This window comes from Hippocampus guttulatus, chromosome 18 (genome assembly GCF_054856545.1).
Source record: "Hippocampus guttulatus isolate MCC_2025c chromosome 18, RoL_Hgut_1.0, whole genome shotgun sequence".
Classification (NCBI taxonomy): Eukaryota; Metazoa; Chordata; class Actinopteri; order Syngnathiformes; family Syngnathidae; genus Hippocampus; species Hippocampus guttulatus.
The window spans coordinates 1,327,765-1,350,981 of NC_141278.1; the positions used below are offsets into that span (position 1 = coordinate 1,327,765).

Genomic DNA, 23,217 nt, shown 5'->3' on the forward strand with positions numbered 1-23,217 from the left:
GAAATGATGCCACGGATGGAAAGACGTGCGCGCATTTGTTCCTGAACATGCGCGGAACCGACCGTTTGTATTCACACACAAGACAATTCAGTTAACTAGCAGAATGACAATGTCTCACGATTCACGTTTTTCCACTGCCACGTAATATTTTTGCATGCCAATTGAATGGCTAAATCAGACTCGGGAAAGTTTTTTTTTTCACTGTGTTTCACGACTGTCTTCCCGGTTACTAGTGAAGCACGAGAAAACTCTACTAGTATGGCGGACTTTTGTCTTGCTGCGCACGGCGCTTACGTGATTTTCGGTTGGCCCTCGACCTCCTCCTCTCTCGAGGTTGCGGTCTACTTCCTGGAGCCTGAGTGGCGGACCTCACGATGCGCTCCATGATTTCATCGGCGGCGTCGTCTCCGCACACCTGAGCGTCTTCGACGGCCGGCGTCCGCGCCCGCGTGCTGCTACCTGGAGACCCACGTTCTCAAATTGAGCGTTCAAAATTGGATTCAATCGGTCCTTTTTCGCGCAGTCGCCCTCACCTCCCCGTCCAGGTCTTGATCGAGTACGCGTCCGCAGGCCCGGCACACCGCTTCCGTCCTTGTCGTTACCGCAGCTAAGGCTCGTTCGAAGCACGGCTTTCATGTGCTCGTGTTCTGCGGCATCCTCCGCGTGGCCCAGACCTTGGGGCTGATTGCTCTGGCAGCCACTAGGGGCGCTGCTCGGACCATACCTCCCACTCTGAATACAAAGATAAGAGGGCAAAGGTCAGCTGGAGCAGACCAGGACCAAGAGATCAGAATGTAATAGTCCAGTCGTGAAGATTTCACACGGGCTCCCAGTAAGCTGTAGAATGGAGTTTAAAATCCTTCTGCTAGTCTATAAATCACTGAACGGCCAAGGTTCAGAATACTTTAATGAGATGCTGATGGAATATAGACCCAGTTGGGTCAGCGAGTTTGGGTCAATTTGCCGAGCTTCCAATTCAAAGTAAACGAGGTGCATCGGCATTTAGCTGTTATGCCGCATGCAAATGGGATCAGATGCCAACAGAACGGAAGTTACATACTTCTTGTCCTTGCCCCGTACATTCTCTCAGTCCTTTTAGCGAACTACCTTTTTATGTCTTGACTTTGCTTTTAAAAGTCTTCATTTTTCTTGCCTTGTATATTGTATTTTGCCTTTGAATGCCGTATCTTCACGATGTACCGATCGGCTGGTGACCACACAGCGTGGATTGATGGGTAAAACGTCAGTTTGAAATCAATTTTGATTGAAAATGAGAAGACGGGAAAGTTACAGGGAGTGATATCATGCACACACGTAAACGCACATGCAGGTACCTCGCTCTCCTCTTCGTCATCAGACTACACAGGAGAAAAGAGGCAAAGTACAAAAAGGATCAAGGGAGGAATTCAAAGGCGCGGCACTCCGTTTAGAGGAAGAAGAGCGGGAAAATGAACCTGAGGGTGCGGCGAAGAGGTCATGTTGGCGGGGCAACTCACTGTCGCGTCGACGTCCACAATCATCTTGCCTCGCGTCTTGTTCCGCTCGCGGTGGTCGGCGCGTTTCTGTTTTTGCTGCAGCACGCGGTCTCGGGTCGTCCGGTACTCCAGAGCGAACTCGCTGAGGATCTTACTGAACCTGTGCACGCTGACGTCTCTCGCATTGTAAGCCGGCTGCCCCAGAAACAACAGGAACGAGTGGAACCTGGTCGGAAGAGGACGACAAATAAGTGAAAAAGCAAAAGTTCATTCATATTCTTTTGATATTTCACAAGTTATCGGAATAGCTTTAACATCGATTCATATGTCATCCGTTTCCTATCGTGCTCGGTCTATGATTCACAGAACTCGAGTCACGCTTTCTCTTTTTCTCGGAGGAACCGATGCCCAGCTATTTGCTGAAATGTCAGAAGAAGCCACAAGAGGCCGCCAAAGCTCAGCCTAGGTAGGAATCGCTGGAGCCGAAACGCAATACCGCTGATCTCCAGAATTTTCACTTTGGATGATGAGAACGCGGAAGAATACTCATATTCGGTCTGCCTTTGATGTGAGTGAAAAATCAACGTGACCAAAACCTCTCATCGGGTTCGCTGGGAAAGTTTTCAAGTGCAATACCCGTTATCTGCATCCGATCTCGGATTTCAGGTCGGAGGCCTTGAGTTTCGGATGTCAATACAGTGATACATCTTGCCCGAAGGACAATCTTTGTGTGTCGGCTGAAAGCTAAATATAACCTGGGTTATTTCTGTTAGCAAACATGTTCTTGTGGGGAGCGCCACCTATTGATGATCCTGCGGTGGACGATCTTGAGGATGATGATTCGCTCCGCGCAGTCTTTGAGGAAGTCCGACATCTTCTGCTTGAGCTGCGGTTTCATCTCGTGCTTGGCAATCACCTTCAGGTGGTCCCACGAGGCTTTGCAGCGCCGCTCCATCTGACCCAGGTTCTCCTGCAGCAGGTCGAAATCCACCTGCCGTCGATAAGGAGAATTATCACGATACGTCAGTGGAAAAGCTCAGTCGGAAGCCAAGCGGGAGCTTGGACGAGCTTACACGAGTTCGTTTACAGCACATATCGTCCGAAGCGATGCGATTTGCCATATTTGCAAATGTATATCGTTACCGCGAAAGGCCCACCTTTGCGGAACGCGTGATGGCCCCGATTTCCGAGTAGAGGTCCGTGCTTTGAGGAAAGTTCTCCACCACCACAGAGCAGGCGTGATGTAACAAAGACTGTTTGTGGACCGTGTCCTTTACTTCGGGCACCTTCTGCAAGTATGTCAGCTGGAAACCTTTCGCCTGGACACATCATTTATTTGTCAAAAAACAAACTACAAGAAAAAACAACAACATGTATGTCATGTATAAGTAGTGCCTCAAAAAAATCAGTCCAGGAATGGCAGCGGTCTGCCCCATCAAGGATCCCGACTCACGTTGGTTCCATTGAGGAAGTTCCCGATTGCGAGCAATGTGGAGAGAATGTAGCGGAGAGTCTTGTTCTTCTCTAGTTGTTCCATTCCCTCCTTGAGATCCTGCAATGGCTCAGCTACTTCCTGCGGGAGAAAAAAAAAAGGTCATGCAAACAAGTATCATTTAGTACTAACAAACTACAACGTGTTAATGCACATGCAAAAAAACTTGATCGCATACGGTAGGTTGAGGTCAGCTAGAAATATGGGCTTCAAAGGAAATATCAAAGAGGAGCGTGTCCTGTGAGAAGCGCAGAATCTTACAAGACGACATGAAAAGCTGTTTTGGTTCGAGAGATTCCGACTTTGAACTCTGTATGAGCAACATGTGATGCGCCAGAGGAGGACCGCTAAGAAGCTGTGTGAGGTCACCGCGTTGATGTTGGCACGGCACAGATGGAGCGCACATTTAGACCATAGGCGGACAAAAGTATTGAGACGGGGTCAAGTTGGGAAATGGGAATCGAAGTTGATTCTCATGGACGGACCTTTTCCGTTGCCTCATAGTCCATCTTGAAGGCCCACAGCTGCAGTCGGGCAGAGAGCTCGCTGATGGAGGACAAGGTGAGCAGGAACTGCTCGGCTGAGCCCATAGGGGTGTCGGGATTAGCCAGCTGAGCCTCCTGGATCTTCTGCGTCTCCTCCTCCGTGGGGATCATCGTGAGAATTTTCTGTTTGACGGGCGGACACGAGAGTGGGCGACCGCACCCGCAGCCGGGTTCCTTTTTATTTCCATCCTCGTGTCCATACCTCAATGCCTTCCTTGTTGAGCGCATATTCGTCAAAGTTGAGGATTGCCGTCTTGATGGTGCGAGGGGGGGGCAGGACGGTCAGGCCGATGTTGATGGCGTTGCTCCTTTTGGAATCCAGCACGATGATCTCTTGCCGCTTGCCGTCCGCTGCCGTTTTCTAAGAGAGGCAAACGCAGCGAGAAGCTCACCGCGCCAGGTCTCGTTCGTCTCCGACCGCGACTGACTTTTCTCCGACCCTGCGGTCCGCTCGATGGGCTTTTAAAGATTTCAAACCTCATCGCGTTGGTTTTATTGTCTGCAGCTGCAGGCGACTCAAAGTTTTGTTTGAGGGAGGAGCGCCTCGTGAGGCTGCAGGACGCCAGCCCGTGCGACAACGTAGCGATGACGGTGAGCGCGGTTGCGGATCGCGACGGCAAGGAACATTATACTCGGGGATTTAGAATATTTTGACAATCCTACTCGGCTCATTGAGTTAACGTTTTGCACATTGCGGATAATCCTCCGAAGCCAAAACTGACGGAAAACAATGGCTTGTGTGTGCCCGTGTAGCGATTTGTTCGTAAGAGGCACGTCTCCAGCTTTGAAGCTTTTTGGTGGACCTCGACGCCCGGGAGCCCCACGGTGACTGACGGATTTAGAAGACCGAGACCCAAGTTGTTTTATCAAGAGTTTGCGTAGACCTCGGCTGTAAGTCTTTGGAAACTCAAACTAAATTCGAAATTCAGCTCCTTTTGGTTCCAGGCTTTCTTGGACCTTCATAAACGGAGTTGTTTGATCTCCATCAGAACACTCGCGACCTGGCTTAACCTAAAAGAATGAAGGGAAGGACCCCGAGGCTCACCTTCATCACAGGCATTTCTTTCGACTTGGACTCGAACAGATGTTCCAGTTTGGCAGTGTCTAATTTCACCGAATCCAGTTTGGACCAAACCGAGTCTCCATTTCTCTTGTAGTCCCTGTGCGGCGATTCCGGACGCACCTGAACACACAGTCGGGATGCCGTGACTTGAACAAAAAAGCGATTGACTCGTACTTGAGTTTTCCCCGCTGCCCCCGCCGGTGGTCTGTTGAGTCACGTTTTAGGCAAATCAAATGAAAATGATTTCCAGTGAAGACACATGAACAGCATCCCAAGTAAAAGAGGAATGTATGCGCATGGCAAGCCAAGATTGGTGTTGACATGCCTCACCTCATTCCAGAACAACCTGATGGTCTTCTTCTTCTTGTTGAAGAGAGGCGGCTCGGGAGGAGGAGGAGGCGGCCCGGGCATTCGGGAACTGAACGACGGCGGAGGCGGAGGAGGCAGCGTCATCGCCGACAAGGGAGGGGGTGGCGGACAAGTGCCCAGCACGGGCGGGGGCGGGGGGAAGGAGGGGAAGGAGAGCAGCGGAGGAGGAGGCGGCGGAGGGGGAGGGGGAGGGGGCGGCAGGTCGCCGCAGCCGCCCGTCAGAGTGGCGTCCAGGATGTCGACGTCGTCGGCCTCCGTCAGGTCCGTGAAGTTGATGTCGCCGATGCGCAGCTCTCGAGGGCTGGCTAAGAGTTGGTCCCAGATGGTGTCCGACTCCTTTTTGAGAGGAAGAAGCGGCGTCACGTCGTCGCCTTGGATGTCCAAGTGAGGGTGGGGGCTGATCAAGTCTCCGAAGCGCTCGGCGAACTGGCGTATGCTCCCCCGTTGCTCGGATTTGTTGTCCTCGGGTTCATCGCTCGACTGTCTCTCGGCGTCCTTGTGCGTCTCCTCTTTCTCCTTCTCGGCGTCCTCCTCTTCCTCGCACGGCTTCTTGTTTTGAGAGTACAACATGTCCAGCATGAAGAGTTTACTGTTGAGTTTGCTGCTTTGTTTGTTTGCTTCGTCTTCTTTGAGGGCTGAAAGAAAGAAGACGAAGGGAAAGGGTGAATCGTCCCGCAGAAGTACGCGTTTCTTCAAGCACCGCATTGCGCTGCACTTGCCGTACTTCAAAGTCATTCACACACGACCTGAATTTGATTTGCGGATGACTGTCTGCGATGTTTAGTTTCAAACTTGCGTGCAAGTATTGCACATTTTGAAAAACTAAAACGAATTAAAAAATAAAACCCAGTCTGAAAGCGAATTAAAACGACAAAAATTTTTTATTAAAATAAAAAAATCCCGCCCAACAATTCAAAAGTACCGATAATGAAATTCCCCATACGAATATCACCCTGGTTGCCCTTCAAAGGTTCCATCGCACAATTCGAAATAAACACTCCGTGTGGAGTTGAAATGTTCTTTCCGTGCCTGTGTCGCTTTTCTACGGGTATTCCGGTTTCCTCCCACACCCCCCCCCCCCAAAAAAAGGTGCACGGCCGGTTGATGGAAGACTCTTAATTGTCCTCAGGTGTGATTGTGAGCGCGAATGGTCGTTCGTCTGTGTGTGCCCTGCGATGGGCTGGCAACCGGTTCAGGGTGCACCCCGCATACTGCCCGAAGACGGCTGCGATAGAGTCCAGCACGCCCGCGACCCCGGCGAGGATAAGCGGATGAGGAAGTGGCTGGACGCAAACAGCCAAAATGCGCCCTCACCGTTGTCAGCGTTGGCTCGCTCCTCTCTCTCCAGGGTGCTGCTGGCCGAAGAGATGCTGGAGGCGGAGCAGTTGTCCTTCTCGTTCAGCTCCTCATTTTGCCGCTCCTTGTCGCTCAGGATGCCGCTGTCCTCCTCCGCCTCCTCGTGCTCCTTTGCCGCTCGAGGCTCCTCCTCCTCCTCGCCTTCCCCCTCGCTTTCTGTTTCCGCTTCCTCCTTTTTCTCCTCTTCCTCCTCCTCCTCTTGCTCCTCTGCTTCTTCTTCGGCCTCTTTGTCCTCGGGTCCTACGCCGGCCCTCGAGTCATCGGCCTCCTCTGTCACCGAGAAATACGTTCTTTCTTCATTGTCCGAAAATGCCACGGAAACGTGGTGTAACACCTCACGTTTTTCACGGGGTTCAAGGGGACTTTTGCTTGTCCAAGGACACAGGGGTCAACGCACATCCGCACGCGCGCTCGCAAGAAAAACAAACATGACTTGGCTAACGCGAAACCACATCCCAGGCACGCAAAGCCGGCTTGTGACGGCAACTGGAATACGAACAGGAAATGAAGAACCCGTTTGCCTCGAAACACAACTCGGACTACAGTCGGCGTAGTGATGCCGGCGAGGTTAGAAAAACAACGTCGTGAGGCCTCGTTGCCCGACCCAGCTACTGTACACCCCCCCCAAAAAAGAAGCCACTTTTAGAATAGCCCTTTCACCCATTTCCCTCCATCTTGCATTTCGTTTTTCAAAAGAGCAGCCCTCCGCTGCTTTTGCTTCAGCTCCCGCTTCACTTCGACTCGGTTTGCATTTTACGAATGGGCCCGTTTGTGTTTTTTCAGTGTCATCTATCAATGGCGAGGTATTCACTGTCAGACTCATCTTTTCATGGTTTGGTGCCAAAGTGCTGTCGAAATGGAAAAGTAGTCGGGTTCCCCTGCTATTTGCAGGGGTTGGAGACCAAAATCAAGAACCGTATTTTTCTGACCAGAAGTTGCACCAATTGAAAATGGCACCACAAAGAAAAAAAAGCAATAATTCTATTTTAGACAAGGTTTTGGCCTGAGTACAGACACGGCAAATAGACGCGCGTTTCAGCGGTTCGGGTTAGGCCGGGGGTCCCGATCCCCCGGCGAGCGATTCTTACCGGCTTCAGAAGGTGCGTAAGGGCCGGCGGTGTGTTCAGCTTCGTCGTCGGCCTCGGCGTCCTCCCGTGACGACGGGGTGCTGCTGCGCGTCGACGACGGCCGCCACGTCTCGGAGGGTTCGAAGGTCAGGTCGAAGTCGGGGTGAGTCCTCGGCCCGCGGGGAAGGCGCTCCTTCTCGTATTCCTCGGCCGCCAGGCGCTCTACGCTCTTATACCTGCGAGGGCGGATCGCGCAAGATCGGTTTCAATGAGGAATAAAAGCATGCCCGACACTTGTTTGGTTGCTTTGAAGGATCAGAAATTCAAACGCGTTTACGTTCGATCGCCGTTCCCCGTTTCCTCCTCTAACCGTCCCGCACCATCCAACCTGCCGGCCGGAGATTAAGGGCGCAGAGTGGACTTTCTTCCTCTCTCTCTGCTCCTTCCACTAACCCCTCCTCTCTTTCCCATGAATATGTGGCGCTTCTGTTCCCAGTTCATTAGCATCAGACCACTTCAGAGGTCCAAGGGGAACTGGATACTGCTTTGTGTGTGTGTGTTAGTAAGGCGTGGGGGTGAGGGAAGAAGTGTGGCCAACTGTGTATTGTGGTGGATGAAGCGGGGGTCCCGTCTGCAGAGCGCTGAGATCCAAACGCGACCCCAAGCCCCTGCCAAAGAACCCTTTGAATGGATGGATACAATCAGGTTTCCTCTTGGCGAGGTGAAGCACTGTATGCTAAATATTTCTATGAGGGAAAGGCCGCGCACGCACACAGTTTCATTGCGGTTCACGCTCTTAGTGAGCAGGGAGCGCAAAATATTTGCATCAGTATGCAAACGCGCGAGTGACATCTCGGTTCCGCATGTTAGCCGGCGTTAATTCTCATGAGAATTGAGGGAAACTTTCACACGAGTGCTGTAACTTTACAAAATGGGGGCATTTTCATTCGTTTTAGCATCAATTTTAGTTGTTTTTTTTAATATATGAAGTATTTGTTGAGCAAAACAATTTTAAAAAAGGTCACCGAGTATTGTGTCATTAAGTACAGTACTCAAAGAACTGATGGATGTACTGCAATAGTATTTCATTCGTGAAAACATGAGAATTCTTATGTTTGTTTTCATGAACTGTAATAACCTTGGCCCTCGTATTTACAAATTTACACCGAAAAAAAAAGATGCTCGCAAAAAAAGTAAGAAGCTTCGAGTGTAAAATAACACGACTTCCTACGAAATTATAAAAATCTTTTCATGTTTCCGACCAATAATCTGCCGCCGAGCGTGACGGCAGAGTGTCTGTGAACGGGGATCTGTGCACACAGCAAATAAACAGGAAGGAATAGAGGACCGACCATAAAGCTCAAAAAGTTCATGTATTTGTTTTGGTGAGGTCAAATGGCTTCAGCAAAGCGTAGAAAGCGGTGCACAATGTTGGTGCCTGTATGGGAAAACTGTGTGAGCATTTCCTCGTTGATGATGCGTCCTTTTTCATTTTTTTATGCTTACCTTTCTTCCCGCGCCACCCTGGCCTCTTCCATTTTATCCACATAGTCTCGGCTGTGGCACACACATCGACGAAAAGATGATCAGCAAGTCGTGATAAATTGTGATGTCATGTAACCGCACGGAGAAGAAATTTTGCTGCGTTTTTTTTGGGGGGGGGGCAAATTAAGTGACAGCCCTTGAGGCACAAGAGTTGCATCATCAAGTGGTTTGAGAATTTTTTCCCCCTCCCTGTACATTGAAGCAAAGCCTATAAAATAGCATGCACATCGCCCTCATGCCAATGCCAAGCGGAACCCAGGGCGCACCTGTGTTTGGTCCTCTCCTCTCGTTCGATCCTTTGTAGCCTCTCCTCCCTCTCCGCGCGCCGCCGCTCTCGTTCGGCCGCCAAAGACTCCTGGTGTTGCCGGTACGAGGAGGAGAGGAGCCCTCCCAGGGGAGGCCTGAGGGAGAATCAAATGATGCTTCTTTAGTCGTTCTCTGAACACTTTTCATATTTTCGTCATGTATCTGAGCAGCTCATTCGCCGGAGAGAAACCCCAACGTCGGGCACAAGTGAGTCCACACCGGAGCATGCAGACATACTGAAAAGGCATGACGGTGAGGATGACATGTGGGCACTTGTGGCTCGGGTGACCTCACCTGGGACTGGTGGGCGTCGAGGGGCCGCTGTGAGCGGAGTGAGACGCGAGACCCCCGTTCCTTGGAGAAAAAAAAAAAAAAGGAACAGGAAACACCACGGCTGTGAGACGGCCATTTAAGCGAAGCAATGTGTCGACTGACTAGTCCGAGGCAAGAAAGTGAAACGCGGTTGGTGCGATGCCGCTCTGACCACAAAGCCGCGAATATGTTGGTGCGGGCTTTCATTTTATTATGGATGTGCAAGATTAGTTTCTCGGCGGGTATGTTTCCTGCCGCTCTATATTTCACCGTCCAATCGGGTACATCAAAGGTTTCCGAGAAAAGACAGAAGGAGGATTGAAATCGAACGACGTGAAGAGCAGATCCAAGCGCAAAGGGAACGATGCATCAAAACAAGACTGAGAAAGTGAAAGGAGTCACCGCAAATACAAATGTTAAGAAGTGAGGAGAAGATCCATCAAAGTCCACAGGTGAAGAGTGAAAACAAAAAAAATTGAGAGCAAAAAGAAATGGGGAGGGGTGTGCTGGGAACCAAAGTGAGTCTTGGAGCAAGCGCGGAAGCCTTTTTCAGTGACAGGATTCAAGAGAAGTGAAGTGGCTAAAAAAGATCAGTGAACACATCAGCGAAAGTGGAGATTGTGAAGAAGAAAAGAAAAGGCCCGAACCCCCAAGAAGAAAATTCAAGTCCGGGTGTCCCTCTGACCTTGGAAATGTGGTATTGTCTGTCTCCACACAGGGTTTGGATGGAGATTGAGGTGACGTCTCGTCATCCAGATCGTAGGAGAAGAGGTGGAAGGGCGAGTGGGGCTTGTAGGGCAGGTGCTCGGGGGAGAAACAGGAGCCGCCGCGCAACGGCTGGCTGATCTCTTTGGTGGCCGGCACGGTGCTGGTCACCCTCTTCCTGGCCAACAGGGCGGCCAAAAGTGAGGGGGCGCTGAGGGGGGAGGGCATGGGAGCAGGGGGCGCGGGGGGAGGTGATACCGGAGACAAGGGGGAGCTTGCCGGAGGGGATGCCTTCCAATTGCCGGCATCTCGCTCACGGACGGGTTTGGACGTGATGGTGATGGACTGGAATGTCCGTTGAATGATAGATGGAAGATGCCTTACCGGGCTAGGGAGAGAAGGATCGGAAGAAGAGGTCAACGTGAAAAAGAAGTCAATGGCAATGGGAACCCAACCCAACTGCAAAACCGGCAACATTTTGTCATCGTTTAGAGGAGCTCCTGAGGGTTGTTGTTGTTTTTTTTTTAAAGACTCCGCAGTTTGACCCATTGTACCTGGTACTACTCTGGCTAGGCAAAAAAGCGTCATCGTTTTCATCGAAATCAGTCTCAGTCAGTGCAGGCTCATCCTCTTGGGACCGCTTGATCCCTGCATCCTCACATTCCTCATCTCTATGGAAGGAGTCGGGTGGAGGGAGGGGGGCAGACAGGAGGTTTGATTACATGCGCAGGCGGATGGCAGGAGAATGGATGCAAGGTTAAAAAGAATTACCGGGACACAAAAACCAGGACATCACAAACCCAGAATATGAATGAGAAATGAATCGGGCACCATTCAGAGTAACACCAGATTGTTTTTCATATCATGCAACTCTGCCCTCTAGTGGTTTTAAGCAGCATAGGTCAAGATATATGGGCAGTCGGATTGGAGACTCGTTGGAAAGTTCCAATCAACCCAAAAATGCTGAGCGATTTGCATTTTTGACGTGTTGCAGAACAGCATCTGGGCAGACGTTGATTTCAGCATTCACGCAGTCAAGATGCGACACGGGCACGGGACGTGAATTGACGGAGAGGGTTAGATGAAATGACGATGAAGCCTTGATTTCATGAACGCATGACGTCAGTCGTTCCACTTCGGAACCTCGATCGCACACCATCATTCTGTGGACACCATTCATACAGACTACAGCGGGCGCTTCCCAATCAAGAAGAAAACCTTGGAAAACACGTCCAACTTCGGAACGTCGCTTCAAAAAGTGAAACTCATTATTTGTTGAGATGCACCTAACTCTTGTCAGAAGTAACGGATGGATTATTCTTATTATTTTGCCCCTTTGTCTGCATCTCACTCACCTCTCGCTAATCTCCTCGGGCCTCTGTCCGTTAAACGGGTGAAAGGCCGTCCTCTGGGGGGACGCGGGGCTGCAGGGGGACGCCTGCCCGGATCGCACCAGCGAAGCCCTGCGGCTCCGCCTCCTCTCCAAGCCGCACCGCTTATCGCCGCCCCCGATGCTCGCTCGCCGGCGATCCCGGCGACCCGTCGGCGGAGGCCGGCCGTCGTCGTCGCCGTCCTCGTGCCGAAGAGTGGACTGGCGGATGAATACGAGTGAGCTGTTCACAATGGGAGCGGCACTCGTTTTCCACTATTCATATGCAAACCTCGTAGATGTTGAGCTGCTCAACCAAGTCCAGATCGGTGCCTTTCCGATTCAGGTGTCTCTGAGTTACTGTCTCCATTCCTTGCTCCTCCAGACCGTCCACCATGTCGTAGAAGGAGTCTTGGTCTGGTAAGGCTGCCAAAGTCTGACAAAACAAAAAGGGACAGAGTTGACGGGAATAGCGTTGCGAGTCAAAACACTTGTCTGAAGAGTCTTCGGTGGAGAACCCGGTTGTGCCGCAACATGCTGGGCAGTCCATTGAGCTCGAGAACAATTAAGAACAAGAAGAAGACACCGACGGAGAAGGCTGCCATCTCAGCTCTAGTAAGCTCCAGGTGGCTCTGGAATGGTATCGCTTCCGCTAAACGGGGCTTTTGGACTACCTTATTGATGAGAGTCATGGCATAGACCAGCAGCTCGGTGTCCACGCCGTCTTTCTCTTGCAAGATCTCCGTGGCATTAGACCACGCTTTGCAACCTGGACACACCAGTTCAAATCTTCAACCTCCGAAAGAATTTGTCAATCGACCCGATTCCAAATGATGGGTTTCGTCAGCGCACCTCTCTTGGAATCCACCGTGGCGATGGCTTCGATGAGAAGCGGCGCGTTGGACTCGGCGTACTCCACAAAGACCAGTAACAGTTTCATGGCTGTTTTTAACACGAGACGGAACTAGAAGAGAGGAAATTACATTTGTGCTGGACCAGGCGGTAAGGCAAATCCTTTTGGATTTGGGGATGTTTTACCTTTGACCCGACAAGCGTGTAAAGCCACTCGATTGTCTCCGTGTGGCCAATGACGCCGTTCATCCCGTCAACATACAGCATGATCTGTCCCAGGGCTGTCCAAAACGTGAAAATGAACACACGTACAATGAAAAAGTGAGGAAAAATGCAGCCGTTTAAAAATGACGAACTCTGGTGGACTTTTGCCCTTTGGATTTCCGCCCTACTTGACTGTTTTCTATACCTCTTAAAATGTAGTTCTGGTAGTTTTGGTCCGCTTCTGCGCCCACTTTGATGAGACACGTCAAGCCTTCGGCCATCACAAACTCATGGACAAGGTCTTTGTCATCCTGGTGTACAGCAAAAAAATGGAAATGAAGCTCATATCGTCGGCGAGATGACACCACCGCACAATCAACAAATACTGTACAGGTACACTTCTTCCAAATTGCATTATTTCTCCCTCCCAGCAGGAGGCAGCAACGTTCTGTTTTACATGAAACCGTCACAATCAAACGCAATTTGTACAATTTGTTTTTGCCTTTTCAACCTAATGAGACAAACAAGATCAACAAGTTCATTATGTTACCAAACCCAAAGGAAGCAGCCCACGCCACAGGTGAGCACAACTTCTATTTTTATCTGATGTGTTGTTATGAAGTCAAGAAGATTTGACTTGCAAAAGACTTGAAATAAAGCAATGTACCCAACAACATATTCAAATGGGATTTCAGTACATTTGTCAGCCGTGTGTGGTCTTCAGTTGGTGACATTCTGAAAAGTCTGAAAGGTTGTGCTGTTATTGCATACCAGAATAAAATACTCGACATGAATATACTGTAAGAATTCAGCGGGAGTCAAGTGACGACAATACGACTGGCCCCTGACAATGCACTGATGTATAAAAGTAAAAATGAATTTGCACAGACAGTTATACACAGTACTCATTTTGATAACCTGGCCCACTTGCAAAACATATAATTATTTTCCCTCTTTTATTAACTTCCATCTCGCTAGCTAGCCTCGACTAGACTTTTATGCTATCAAAACAAAGCAACATTTTCCCATAGCCTTGTGAAAAAAAAAGATGCTTCATGCGTTAGCTCACGAGACCTTGACCTTTAAGCTCTCAAAATTTTAACAGCAGAGAGTACGGATATCTCTTTTCAAATGTCGGGGATAAAAATAAAACGTAAACAGAAAATAACAATAACAAGTCCCCGAGCACGAAAAGAAACACCCAAAAATGCCACGTTGATGAGGTGGCGAGAGTGGCCACCGCAGTCACCAAAATGTTACGCAACGCTACCGACGACTTGACTGCGAGGTTGTGGGCGCGACAAGTTTCGGTCCATGTTACCTGAAAGATTTGCTTGAGCGAAAACAGCGCTCTCCTCAAGTCACGTCCATTGGAGTTGTACAGTCGTTCTGCAGGAAGACAGCGAGAGCGAAAATCAGACATGTGGTCGTGAAGTGTTATGATTTAATTCGGAATATCCCCAAAAGCTAAAGATAGCACTTCCTTTTTGGCAGGTTTTGTTTATTCCCCGGCTTTAAATATCTGATGAAAAAAAAACTTCTCAACGAGGCTCAGATGTGCGAAGGTTTTGACAATAAATTGAGTGTGAGTCGATGGAATTCATCAGCACACATCAGTGCCCTGCTGGCCGCTGGCACTGAACACGGCAGCGCACACTTACGCCGTGTCCTCAGTGGCCGCACGGCACGTGTACGACCTCTGGCCCCCAGTCTGCCACGCACGGACACACACACACACACACACACACACACACACACACACACGCACACACGCACTTGTACACGTTGCAGCAGTGATTAGAGTTGTAATGGAATGTTAATGAGCCGCAGGCTGGGTTTCAGCGGTGAGGTATTCAGGTCACGACATGGAAAGTACTCGGGACCAAATGTTTTAAGTGCTGATAACACTGCAATGATACTTAACCGTGTCCACCTTCCAAACTTAAAAAAGAAACGCAAATATTATATTGATGACCTTGTGAACTGTACTCCATATGTGATCCTTTGGACCATCAGAAAGGGAAAGTATTTTGCTAAAAGCATATGAAGGCGAGGGCATACGTATAAAAAGGAGCAGCCCTGACGTATGCCCCGGAGGCGGGCTCGCAAGGTTGCGGCGCTGGCCTGGCTGTCTGTCTGTGTATCTGGAGCTCAGCGGTAACAATCACTGAACCAAAGTGAGGCTAACCCACGGCCAGGGTCACAATCATTATCATTCCACACCAAGAATGACGCGCCTGTCTGTCTCTCCAACGAAGCAACAACCGTGGAAGATGTCTCTCGATGCAAGAGCCAAGTTGCATCCAAACAATTTGATTGGACGAGAATCATCCATGAGCAACAAAGTACTTTGAACAACATCCATCCATCCATCCATATTCCGAACCGCTTAATCCTCACTCGGGTCGCGGGGGGCGCTGGAGCCTATCCCAGCCGTCTTCGGGCAGTAGGCGGGGGACACCCTGAACCGGTTGCCAGCCAATCGCAGACTTTGAACAACACGGGGACTTAATCACAGGCGTTGCCTCGCTGGTGTCGTCATCCGTTTATTCGGCCTACACCAGAAGTCACTTAGCTAACAAAGGATGTCAAAAACTCCAATTATTATTATAATTCTTACTATTTTGCAAGCGACTCACTCCGTGGCTAACGCCACTGCGATAATTGTTGTGGCCGAGACCAAGTATGTGATGAAATAAACAAATAAGTCCTATTTTTTGCTGCGTATTATCGTCGATGAATGAATGCTGGTTGTCGAACGTTTTGATGGAAGCCATGTCACCCTCGAGGTCACGGCGTTGCACTCCCTCTCAACACGGCTGCGATTCGATCCCTCACCTGACTCGCGCTGGTGTGATACTGCTTCAACGGTCTCCAATGGAGATGGCAACAGTAGCCAACATCATCAAACATTCTAAATGAAGCCTAGGCAGGGCTCAGCATACAAAAATAATTGAGTCAGGCATGCGAGGGCAAAATTAAACTGGTTGCGGAGAAGAGCAGCATGGGGAACTTGTGGTTAGCACATCTGCCTTGCAGGAGGTTTGATGTTTGAATCGGGTCTCTTTTGTGTGGATGGCTTTGTCTCTGCGGATTCCAACTTACTCCTATTTCCCAAAGAGATGCATGCTAGGTTCACAAAATTGTTGCATAGGTGTGAATGGGAGCGTGACTGTCTGTTTGGCCGTGCCATAAGTCGAGGAAAATGAAATCCGATAAGAAAATACTTCAACACCGAGACACTGCGCACTCACTGGCCACAATCGCAGCATCTAAGCCGTCTGAAAAAGTATACCCAGCTTTTGATGGACACTGTCAAAGCTGTGTCGAAGCGCACCACATCCCACTGCAGGTATCTCCAATATTTGTTTTGGATCCGACCAGAATGTGCAGCTGTCCCTCACGACGTGTCATGTGAGTGGATGGCGTAAAATGTGGCAGTACAAAAACACAGACAAACTGTTTTTCGCTCGAAGATGGCAGCCAGGATTATAGGTCAAACCACTACCCTATTTGTTATGCACTTTATTATGGTGATCGTTTCCTTATGAGGACTATAAAAGGTTGCCTGCACCACTTTTATGGCTTTGTTGCCACCATTGCTGAGTTTGCTTTCAAGTCAAAAGCCGGGAACGCTGTGTCTGCGCCGCTGGATCGCACTTGCAACCGCACAAAGACCCTCGAGTGACAACTGTGCTCCTCACCAAGCTGTGAGCAAAAGCTGTCAGGCTAACCTTGACTGAAACATCTGCTGTCCATCAGAGGCATGTCAGCAGTTGCGATAAGGTCCAAACGTGGCCCAATTCACTGTGGTGTAAAATGAGACCTTGCACGTCCCGGAGGTTGTAAAAGGCCCCAAAACGAGGCCATGGAAATCTCAAGGCCAGGTGTCCCATTACTTTTGTCCGTGCAGCACAGGTGTGACTATGCAGGTTCGTCAACATACCTGCAGATGAACAGTTAATTAGACTCGAAGTGCAGTTTGTTTTTACTCTTGCACGCGATTGGAATTTCAATAACTCACAAACAAGGCACTTCTTAAGATAGATGAAGACAAATGCCTCCAGTTGCTGAGAAGAGGCAGGAAAGAGGAAAAAAAAGAAGAAAAAAAACAACAAAAACAAAACCGTGGCGTTCCAAGAGAAGAGTTGGCTGTCCACGTGGCCTACACAGACCAGGCTCTCATTTTTCCCCGGCCACGCGTTTTATTATTGTCATAAGGAAACCTGAAACACTGGCTGGGATGTGTCATTGTGGCTTGTGCTTGTATTCGAGCGCTGTATGTGCACGCCAGGCGCTTATGTGCACACGGAATGTGGATGTAGACTGGATGACACGTTTTCTGTTCAAACTGTGACTGTTTTTTTTTTTTTTCCGGAAAGGACACATAGTTCTTCACCCCGACCTCACAGGCGCTGGCTGCATTGTGGCAACCTCAGCACATAATTTAATCCCATATTCCACCTTAAAATAGATTTTCAAAAGTCAAGAGAAAAAATAAAAACCACCATGGGCTGCTATTGCTGTCATACATTTGATTATAAACGCCTGTGGTCGATATTTAAGGCCATTTTTTCCCCTCAAATAGGGCACAGGCAGTATTCTCTTGCTCAACCGCAGAGAGTATAAAATGTTCATTAGAGGCTAGTAATCGATTTTAAGGTGAGGTGGAGCAAGACACACTTCTGTGTGTTGACTGGTTGGTGAAGTTACAGCCAAACCGAGGATCACCCCATGAAGTGATTTATTTCTTTGGCCATATATTTTAAATGCAATTAAAGTGACAGTGATTAGTTTATGTAATCATGACTGATGAGGTGTCAATCATTTGCTATGCTCCTGCATCTTTGCTGAAACCACAGCTGAATATCCAGCGCCGGCAAATTAAAAAAAGGCCCCTCTGTCGTTTGCCAAAAACCGGGCACCTGACTCGCAAACAGAAACCGAGCAAAGTGACGTCAGGCAGCTGAGAGGATTCAGAAGTGATGCGGAATTAGCAACATTTCTGCTTGACTTTATCACCTGCGTTTGATTTTCAAAAGATTGTCCGTTCCCACTCGCCTTCTGAATCATAAAAAGCATAATCACCTTTACAGTTTATCTGACTTTTTATTCATTCATTTAGTTGTTTTCTCTTTGGACCGATCAGTAGGGATTCCCCCACGGTAAATCGCTCAGGGGTGCTGAGATCCCTCCTTCTCCCGCCATAATGAGATTAGCGTGGTGACCCTTCAGCTTTGACTAATCCCCCAGCATTTTACACCGCATCTACTCACACGAGTCAACCGAAACTGATGTCGTAGGCATACGGTTACCATTTGCGATACGTTGTGCCGCGAGTCAAATTAATGACAGAATTGGTCTCCAAATGACATTAGCAATGGTAGTTAGCATTACAGATGAAATAGTCTCATTGATATTTCCGACTGGAAAACTACTGTCAGGCTCGAAAGGGGCGCGCCACAGATGGAAGGCCTCCCGTTTAAGACCAGCCAAAACCGTTTGCTTCTCAACGATTTTAATAGCACCCCTCTAAAACAAACAAACAAACAAAAAAAAATCCAGCAGTGTGGCTCAACCCATCAGTTGGCTTTTAAACTTTTGCAATTAATATTGTCAAAATGGATACCTCCCAAATTTGCCCATCATCAACCTAAGTTACTTCACACATATACAGGATACATATTCATCCAAGTATTGATGTCACAGAAAAATGTGTCCATTTTATTCTAGGGGATAAAATAGAAACAAAATGGCATTCATTCGACTGGAGAATGAAAGTGTCTCACAGAGTGAGCCCAGAGGTACGCCGCAGGAAATTACCAGAGATTTTGCATGTGACAAATTATAAAACTAAATCACTTGAATGGATGGATGATTTTGGACTACGTTCCACCAACAGCTGCCCTTTTCCTGCCACTTAGTTGACAGTCAAAATTATTGCGCCAACTCATCTTGCATTCATTTTTAAAATGACAATCACTTCCATTTTTATTATCCAAAGGGGATCAGAGTATTTCTGGGTCAACGTGCAGCTAGTAATGCATGTTCACGAGCGTGTAGTTTAGAAGGGGGAAAAAAAAATAACCCATCAATCTCTCCGAGGTTAATACAGTTAGGATAATAATGCTCGATGACATTCTCATGTCAAAGCGAGGCAGAAAGGAACATTTGGCAGGCCGCGACGACGAGAGGGAGGACAACTCTGTTATTTTGCGACGGTCTATTTTCTCTCTGTTGGTCTTGGCCCATGAGGAGGAGCGCTGGAGGTTGCTGATGTTGCAGATGACGATGGAGCGCCCATGAATTTCGTGTGCGTGTGTGTGCGGAGTTTTCCTATGGGATACATGCAAAATAAAATTGTGCAAGCTCCAATGCAAAGGTCCAGGATGTGCGCAGGACTGAATGTATAGTAAGTGTGAACGTTTGTTTGGACCCTGGGATTGGATCCAGCTCACATATGGCCCTAATGAGCACAAAGGGGTTTAGGATTTCAGACTCTGGAAGTATTTCCCATGGGGGGGGGGGGGGGGATGGTTCCCTTGCACAAATTGTTGTCAACCTTCAAGATCCCACCGTTTTGAAAATAGAAATCTAAATCGTGCTAAGTTATTTAACACCGTCATACCATAGCTCGCCTCCTAATTAGAATTCAATTGCAACTCATTGTGGGAAGCGCTCCCTCCCAGATTTTGGCCTCCACGTGTGAAACAAGCGCTCAGTGTTGTCTCTCAAACAACCCCCACCCACCCTTTGTCATTCCCTTTCACACCCTCTCGCACTTCTCACGCTCGCTTCACGTCACTGTTGATCGACTGGCCTCGGCATTCATGTGCAGTGATGTCGCATGTCGAATAAACAGCGGAGGGAAAATTAGATGACGAGCACGGCGACCGGATCTTTCATCTATAATCCTTTGCGATGGGTCTTGCAATGATTTTATTCTCTGACACAACACCTTGCCGAGCAATGCTATCTTGGAAAAGCTGAATTAATGATATGACTTCTGTGAGCCTGCACGCAGACTACATGACGCAGCAGTTACCATGTGATTGTATTGGACCACGAGAGGAGCTTCCTGTTCCAATCGGTCCGTGGCCAGAGAACTTATACGGCTCTCGGCATTGAGGAAAGCAAAGAATGGGGCCGTCTTTACTTATGTCCTTACCTTTTGCAAATTACGGCAGGTGCGTCTCCCGCTCGGTATGTCTTCCATGTGTGTTTCCTCTCCTGACGGATTCACCAATTTTCCCTGGAACGCATTCCTCCCTCTCTCTCTCTCTCTTCATTTCGCTCTTCTCACAAAGCCCCTAAACCCATCATCCCTTAAAAAAAAAAAACAAACCAACTACTGGATCGGACCCCAAGCATGCAGATTCTCCCGCGCGTGCTCGGTTTGTTTATCTTGCGGTGATCCTAATGTTTTATTGCATTATGTAATCATCGGAAAATGATTAAAACAGATGAGCCGGAGGCTTGCCGAGACGCGCTCAGTGGCGATAAGTAAAAGTGCAGACTTTACAGTCATCCACACTCATACAGCTGAGCACACATGAAGTGATATATGTGTTTCTTCCATACGATGCGGATCGTGATTTAAAACCTCAAGTTTGGAGTTTTGGCTTCATTGTCTTGAATCTTGGCTCCAGTGGTGCAAAAGGCCTTTTTTATTTAGTTATTTTTTTTAACAAATATATTTTTAAACCTTCGCACGCAGCGACAGTGAAAAACAAGCACTCACCGTGGTGTGTGTTTTCGTGTTTTTTTTTTTCCGAAAACAATGGCAGGTCACCCCACACTTTGGTCAACTTTGTGCCAAGAAAACTATAGCCTTCCATCAAACTTTGTGGTGTGCTTTTTTAAAATTCCTATTTGTCTTCTCACGGCAAGTTAAATCAGATTTCAGGAATAGTTTCTATAGTAGAGGCAGGAACGTAGAAGCGAATTGTGCGCATTCTGTCTCCTGGTTATGCAACATGTTTGTATAGCCAAGAGGCTCGTTGTTGTTAGGCAGCGCTAATAGGTGCCCCGAAGGCAGATGACAAAATAGAATATTTCAGTTATGCCCACTAGGCTGTTTGAATGGCAAAACGATAACAGAAAGCGAAGGTTTGACAGACAAATTCAAAGGAAATGAACGGAATAGGAACGATCTACTGACTCTCCTCGGTAATACATTTTAAGAAGCTTCTTCGGACGAGAGGAAAAAAACAGTGGCAGTGGCTGGTTGTGGTGGTGCGCAACCCCCTTGCACCCCAACTCAAAGTTGCCACTGAGTCACTCGTTGCGCTGTCCGCTCGTTTTACTCAGGCTATTCTTTTTCCAGTACGTGCATTGAGGCTTAGAGGAGCTCGCCCCAAACAGCCACGGCACAGCAGTTGAAGCGCTCATGTTTGTCAGCACAACGGCAGGCCTGGGAAAACCCTGCCACATCCACAGCAAGCGAAACACACCACTTTTTGGACATTTATTCGGTATAACATCTAGGGAAAAGGCGATGCATGTTTGTTGTCTATTTTTTTTTTTTTTTGGTAATGTGCCATGCATGGCTCCGAAATTGAATCGACATACGAGCTGAAAGTCAGAGAACGCACCAAGCCAGCAGCCCCGGGTCAGATACATGTTTGGAGCTTTCCACCTACTGCCGAATGATTCCGCTACTTCCACCACTTTACACCTCCGTCCATAATACCTCACCAGCTCCACATCTCCCACAGCAGCAGTAAGCCATGACTCATGTGGGCTCTTGCAGCCTGGCGGTGAGGGTAAAGGGGAAACTATGCGAGCGATTTTTCCCTGTATTTCCTTCTTGCTGTGACCGACCGTCGATGAGGGTGTCCTCTATCCTCATTTGTAGGAAAACGGATTGAGACGCCACGCAAACAAAATATCTTTGTTGACACACACCGGCCTTACCTTTTGAGCCAGAGGTGAGCAAAAGAGTGTAAATATAGATCGCCAGAGAAGGAAAGTCACGCTAGAGTAAAGCCATTCAGACTGCAGACTTCGTTGGGTCTTACTGTACAACATTTGACAATAAAGTTGCACTTGACTTGAAGTGACTTAACAAGTGAACGTCCCGTGACTTTGCACAGTGGGAACATTGCTGGTGTGGGATAGCACATATTTAAAACTTCTGACAACTGTCAAACAAATGAAGAAGCTGTTCCTACCAATTCATTTCCCACCCAGTGGCCGTGTGAATGTTTGTGCGAATGCTCGTCTCATTATGTGTCCCGTGATTGACTGACTCGTCCAGGGTGTAGCCGCTCTCGGGACAAGGTCTGCCGAATTGGATGAGCGACGGACTATAGACGATGGATTCATTCTGCTACTGCTTAAAAAGAAAGCAACAGGCTTTCCTTGTTATTTATGTCTTGATCTGTGCCCAAAAAATGCGAACCAAGAAGACAGACACAAAGGTAAAGAACATAATGGTAACATAATGGTAGCTTTCCTTCAGCTGTGCAAGATCACTGTCGCGGTTGACTCAATTTCTGATCAAGGTCAATTGCCGACAAGCATGTGTACGCCGTATTAATAACAATGCCAGGAAGATGCTTGAAATCGGCATTACTCTCGCTTGAAAATGGATCAATTTGAATAATAGTAAAGACTTAGCTCAACCACGGTATGCTTTGGCCTGGTAAGCCCTGAGCTGGCTTGCATTTGTGTGTGTGGAGGAGGGGGTGTCGGGGAGGCAGATGGTGACGTCTACGTAAGCTATGCGCTTAAAATAGCATCACACCAACATACCCCTACATATGACTTTAACAAAGATGAGGTACGCAATATAGTGAACAAATAACAAACGTGCTTTTGTCGAATTCCCATTTTAAGCGGGGTAGTGGAAGTTTGGATTCTATGTCAGTCGTGTGTCTTTGGAACCCCATCATTAGCTTGCCAAAAGTGGTACGGTACGGATGAGTTATTTAGGGACACTCCACAATTTCAGACAACGGAATCGACCCCCCCCCCCCCCCCCCAACAAATTGCATCCTATATCCAAGTAGACTGAATGATACTTTTTGATGTAAACAAGCCTCCAGACTGCGTTAGTGCAGAGCAGCAATTCAGCTCTGCCGTAATGTGTCTGGGCCTTAATGACTGCAAAGCCACAGATGTCCCGTTCGACTGCCCCCTCCTAGCTTAGCCATTGCCAAACATTATCTCCCTGTCACACCATGACATTGCCAGGCCTTATCTCCTGCAGCCCGCACAGTAAATCACTGTCGGAAGCAGCTGTTTTCTCTCCTTGCACCTCAAAGCCAGGCCGCACTAGACGACGGCACTCCCGCTGGCATCCAAACAGCCACTTGGCACTGGATCACCGTGCCAGTTGAGCCTGTGCAGTTTTTTTTTTCCTGGGGTTGCAATTTAAATTGGGATTACTGCTCTTTCAAAATGCTCAGAATGTGTATTTATTTTTCAGTTGCTGATTTCTTCTGAAATGTGGAATAAATCACAAGCCCTTTACGTCCTTTAGGACATATATGGTACCACGGGGGGTTATTAGAGGCCCTTAATTGGGACTCTGAGTTTCCCAAAGCCAAGTCA

At 48.5% G+C, this 23,217-nt stretch overlaps 1 protein-coding gene across 5 annotated transcripts in view; it reads right to left on the reverse strand.

Annotated features, from left to right (window-relative positions):
- The window catches only part of fhod3a (formin homology 2 domain containing 3a), a 35,933-nt gene that overhangs the window by 1,255 nt on the left and 11,461 nt on the right, over nt 1-23,217 (reverse strand). Inside the window, exons 4-28 of one of the 5 annotated variants that reach the window (XM_086136466.1) lie at nt 13,982-14,049; nt 12,866-12,971; nt 12,643-12,737; nt 12,457-12,568; nt 12,279-12,373; nt 11,897-12,040; nt 11,591-11,826; nt 10,790-10,906; nt 10,216-10,623; nt 9,513-9,572; nt 9,179-9,313; nt 8,874-8,924; nt 7,389-7,603; nt 6,259-6,570; nt 4,906-5,579; nt 4,558-4,695; nt 3,715-3,873; nt 3,453-3,635; nt 2,929-3,048; nt 2,633-2,794; nt 2,276-2,466; nt 1,455-1,701; nt 1,335-1,358; nt 534-732; nt 295-459 (exon numbers count right to left, since the gene is read on the reverse strand). In XM_086136466.1, the coding sequence (XP_085992592.1) occupies nt 295-459; nt 534-732; nt 1,335-1,358; nt 1,455-1,701; nt 2,276-2,466; nt 2,633-2,794; nt 2,929-3,048; nt 3,453-3,635; nt 3,715-3,873; nt 4,558-4,695; nt 4,906-5,579; nt 6,259-6,570; nt 7,389-7,603; nt 8,874-8,924; nt 9,179-9,313; nt 9,513-9,572; nt 10,216-10,623; nt 10,790-10,906; nt 11,591-11,826; nt 11,897-12,040; nt 12,279-12,373; nt 12,457-12,568; nt 12,643-12,737; nt 12,866-12,971; nt 13,982-14,049 (4,416 nt within the window). The remainder of the gene's footprint in view (nt 1-294; nt 460-533; nt 733-1,334; nt 1,359-1,454; nt 1,702-2,275; nt 2,467-2,632; nt 2,795-2,928; nt 3,049-3,452; nt 3,636-3,714; nt 3,874-4,557; nt 4,696-4,905; nt 5,580-6,258; nt 6,571-7,388; nt 7,604-8,873; nt 8,925-9,178; nt 9,314-9,512; nt 9,573-10,215; nt 10,624-10,789; nt 10,907-11,590; nt 11,827-11,896; nt 12,041-12,278; nt 12,374-12,456; nt 12,569-12,642; nt 12,738-12,865; nt 12,972-13,981; nt 14,050-23,217) is intronic. The other 4 variants (XM_086136468.1, XM_086136467.1, XM_086136469.1 and 1 more) reach the window with 4 other exon arrangements.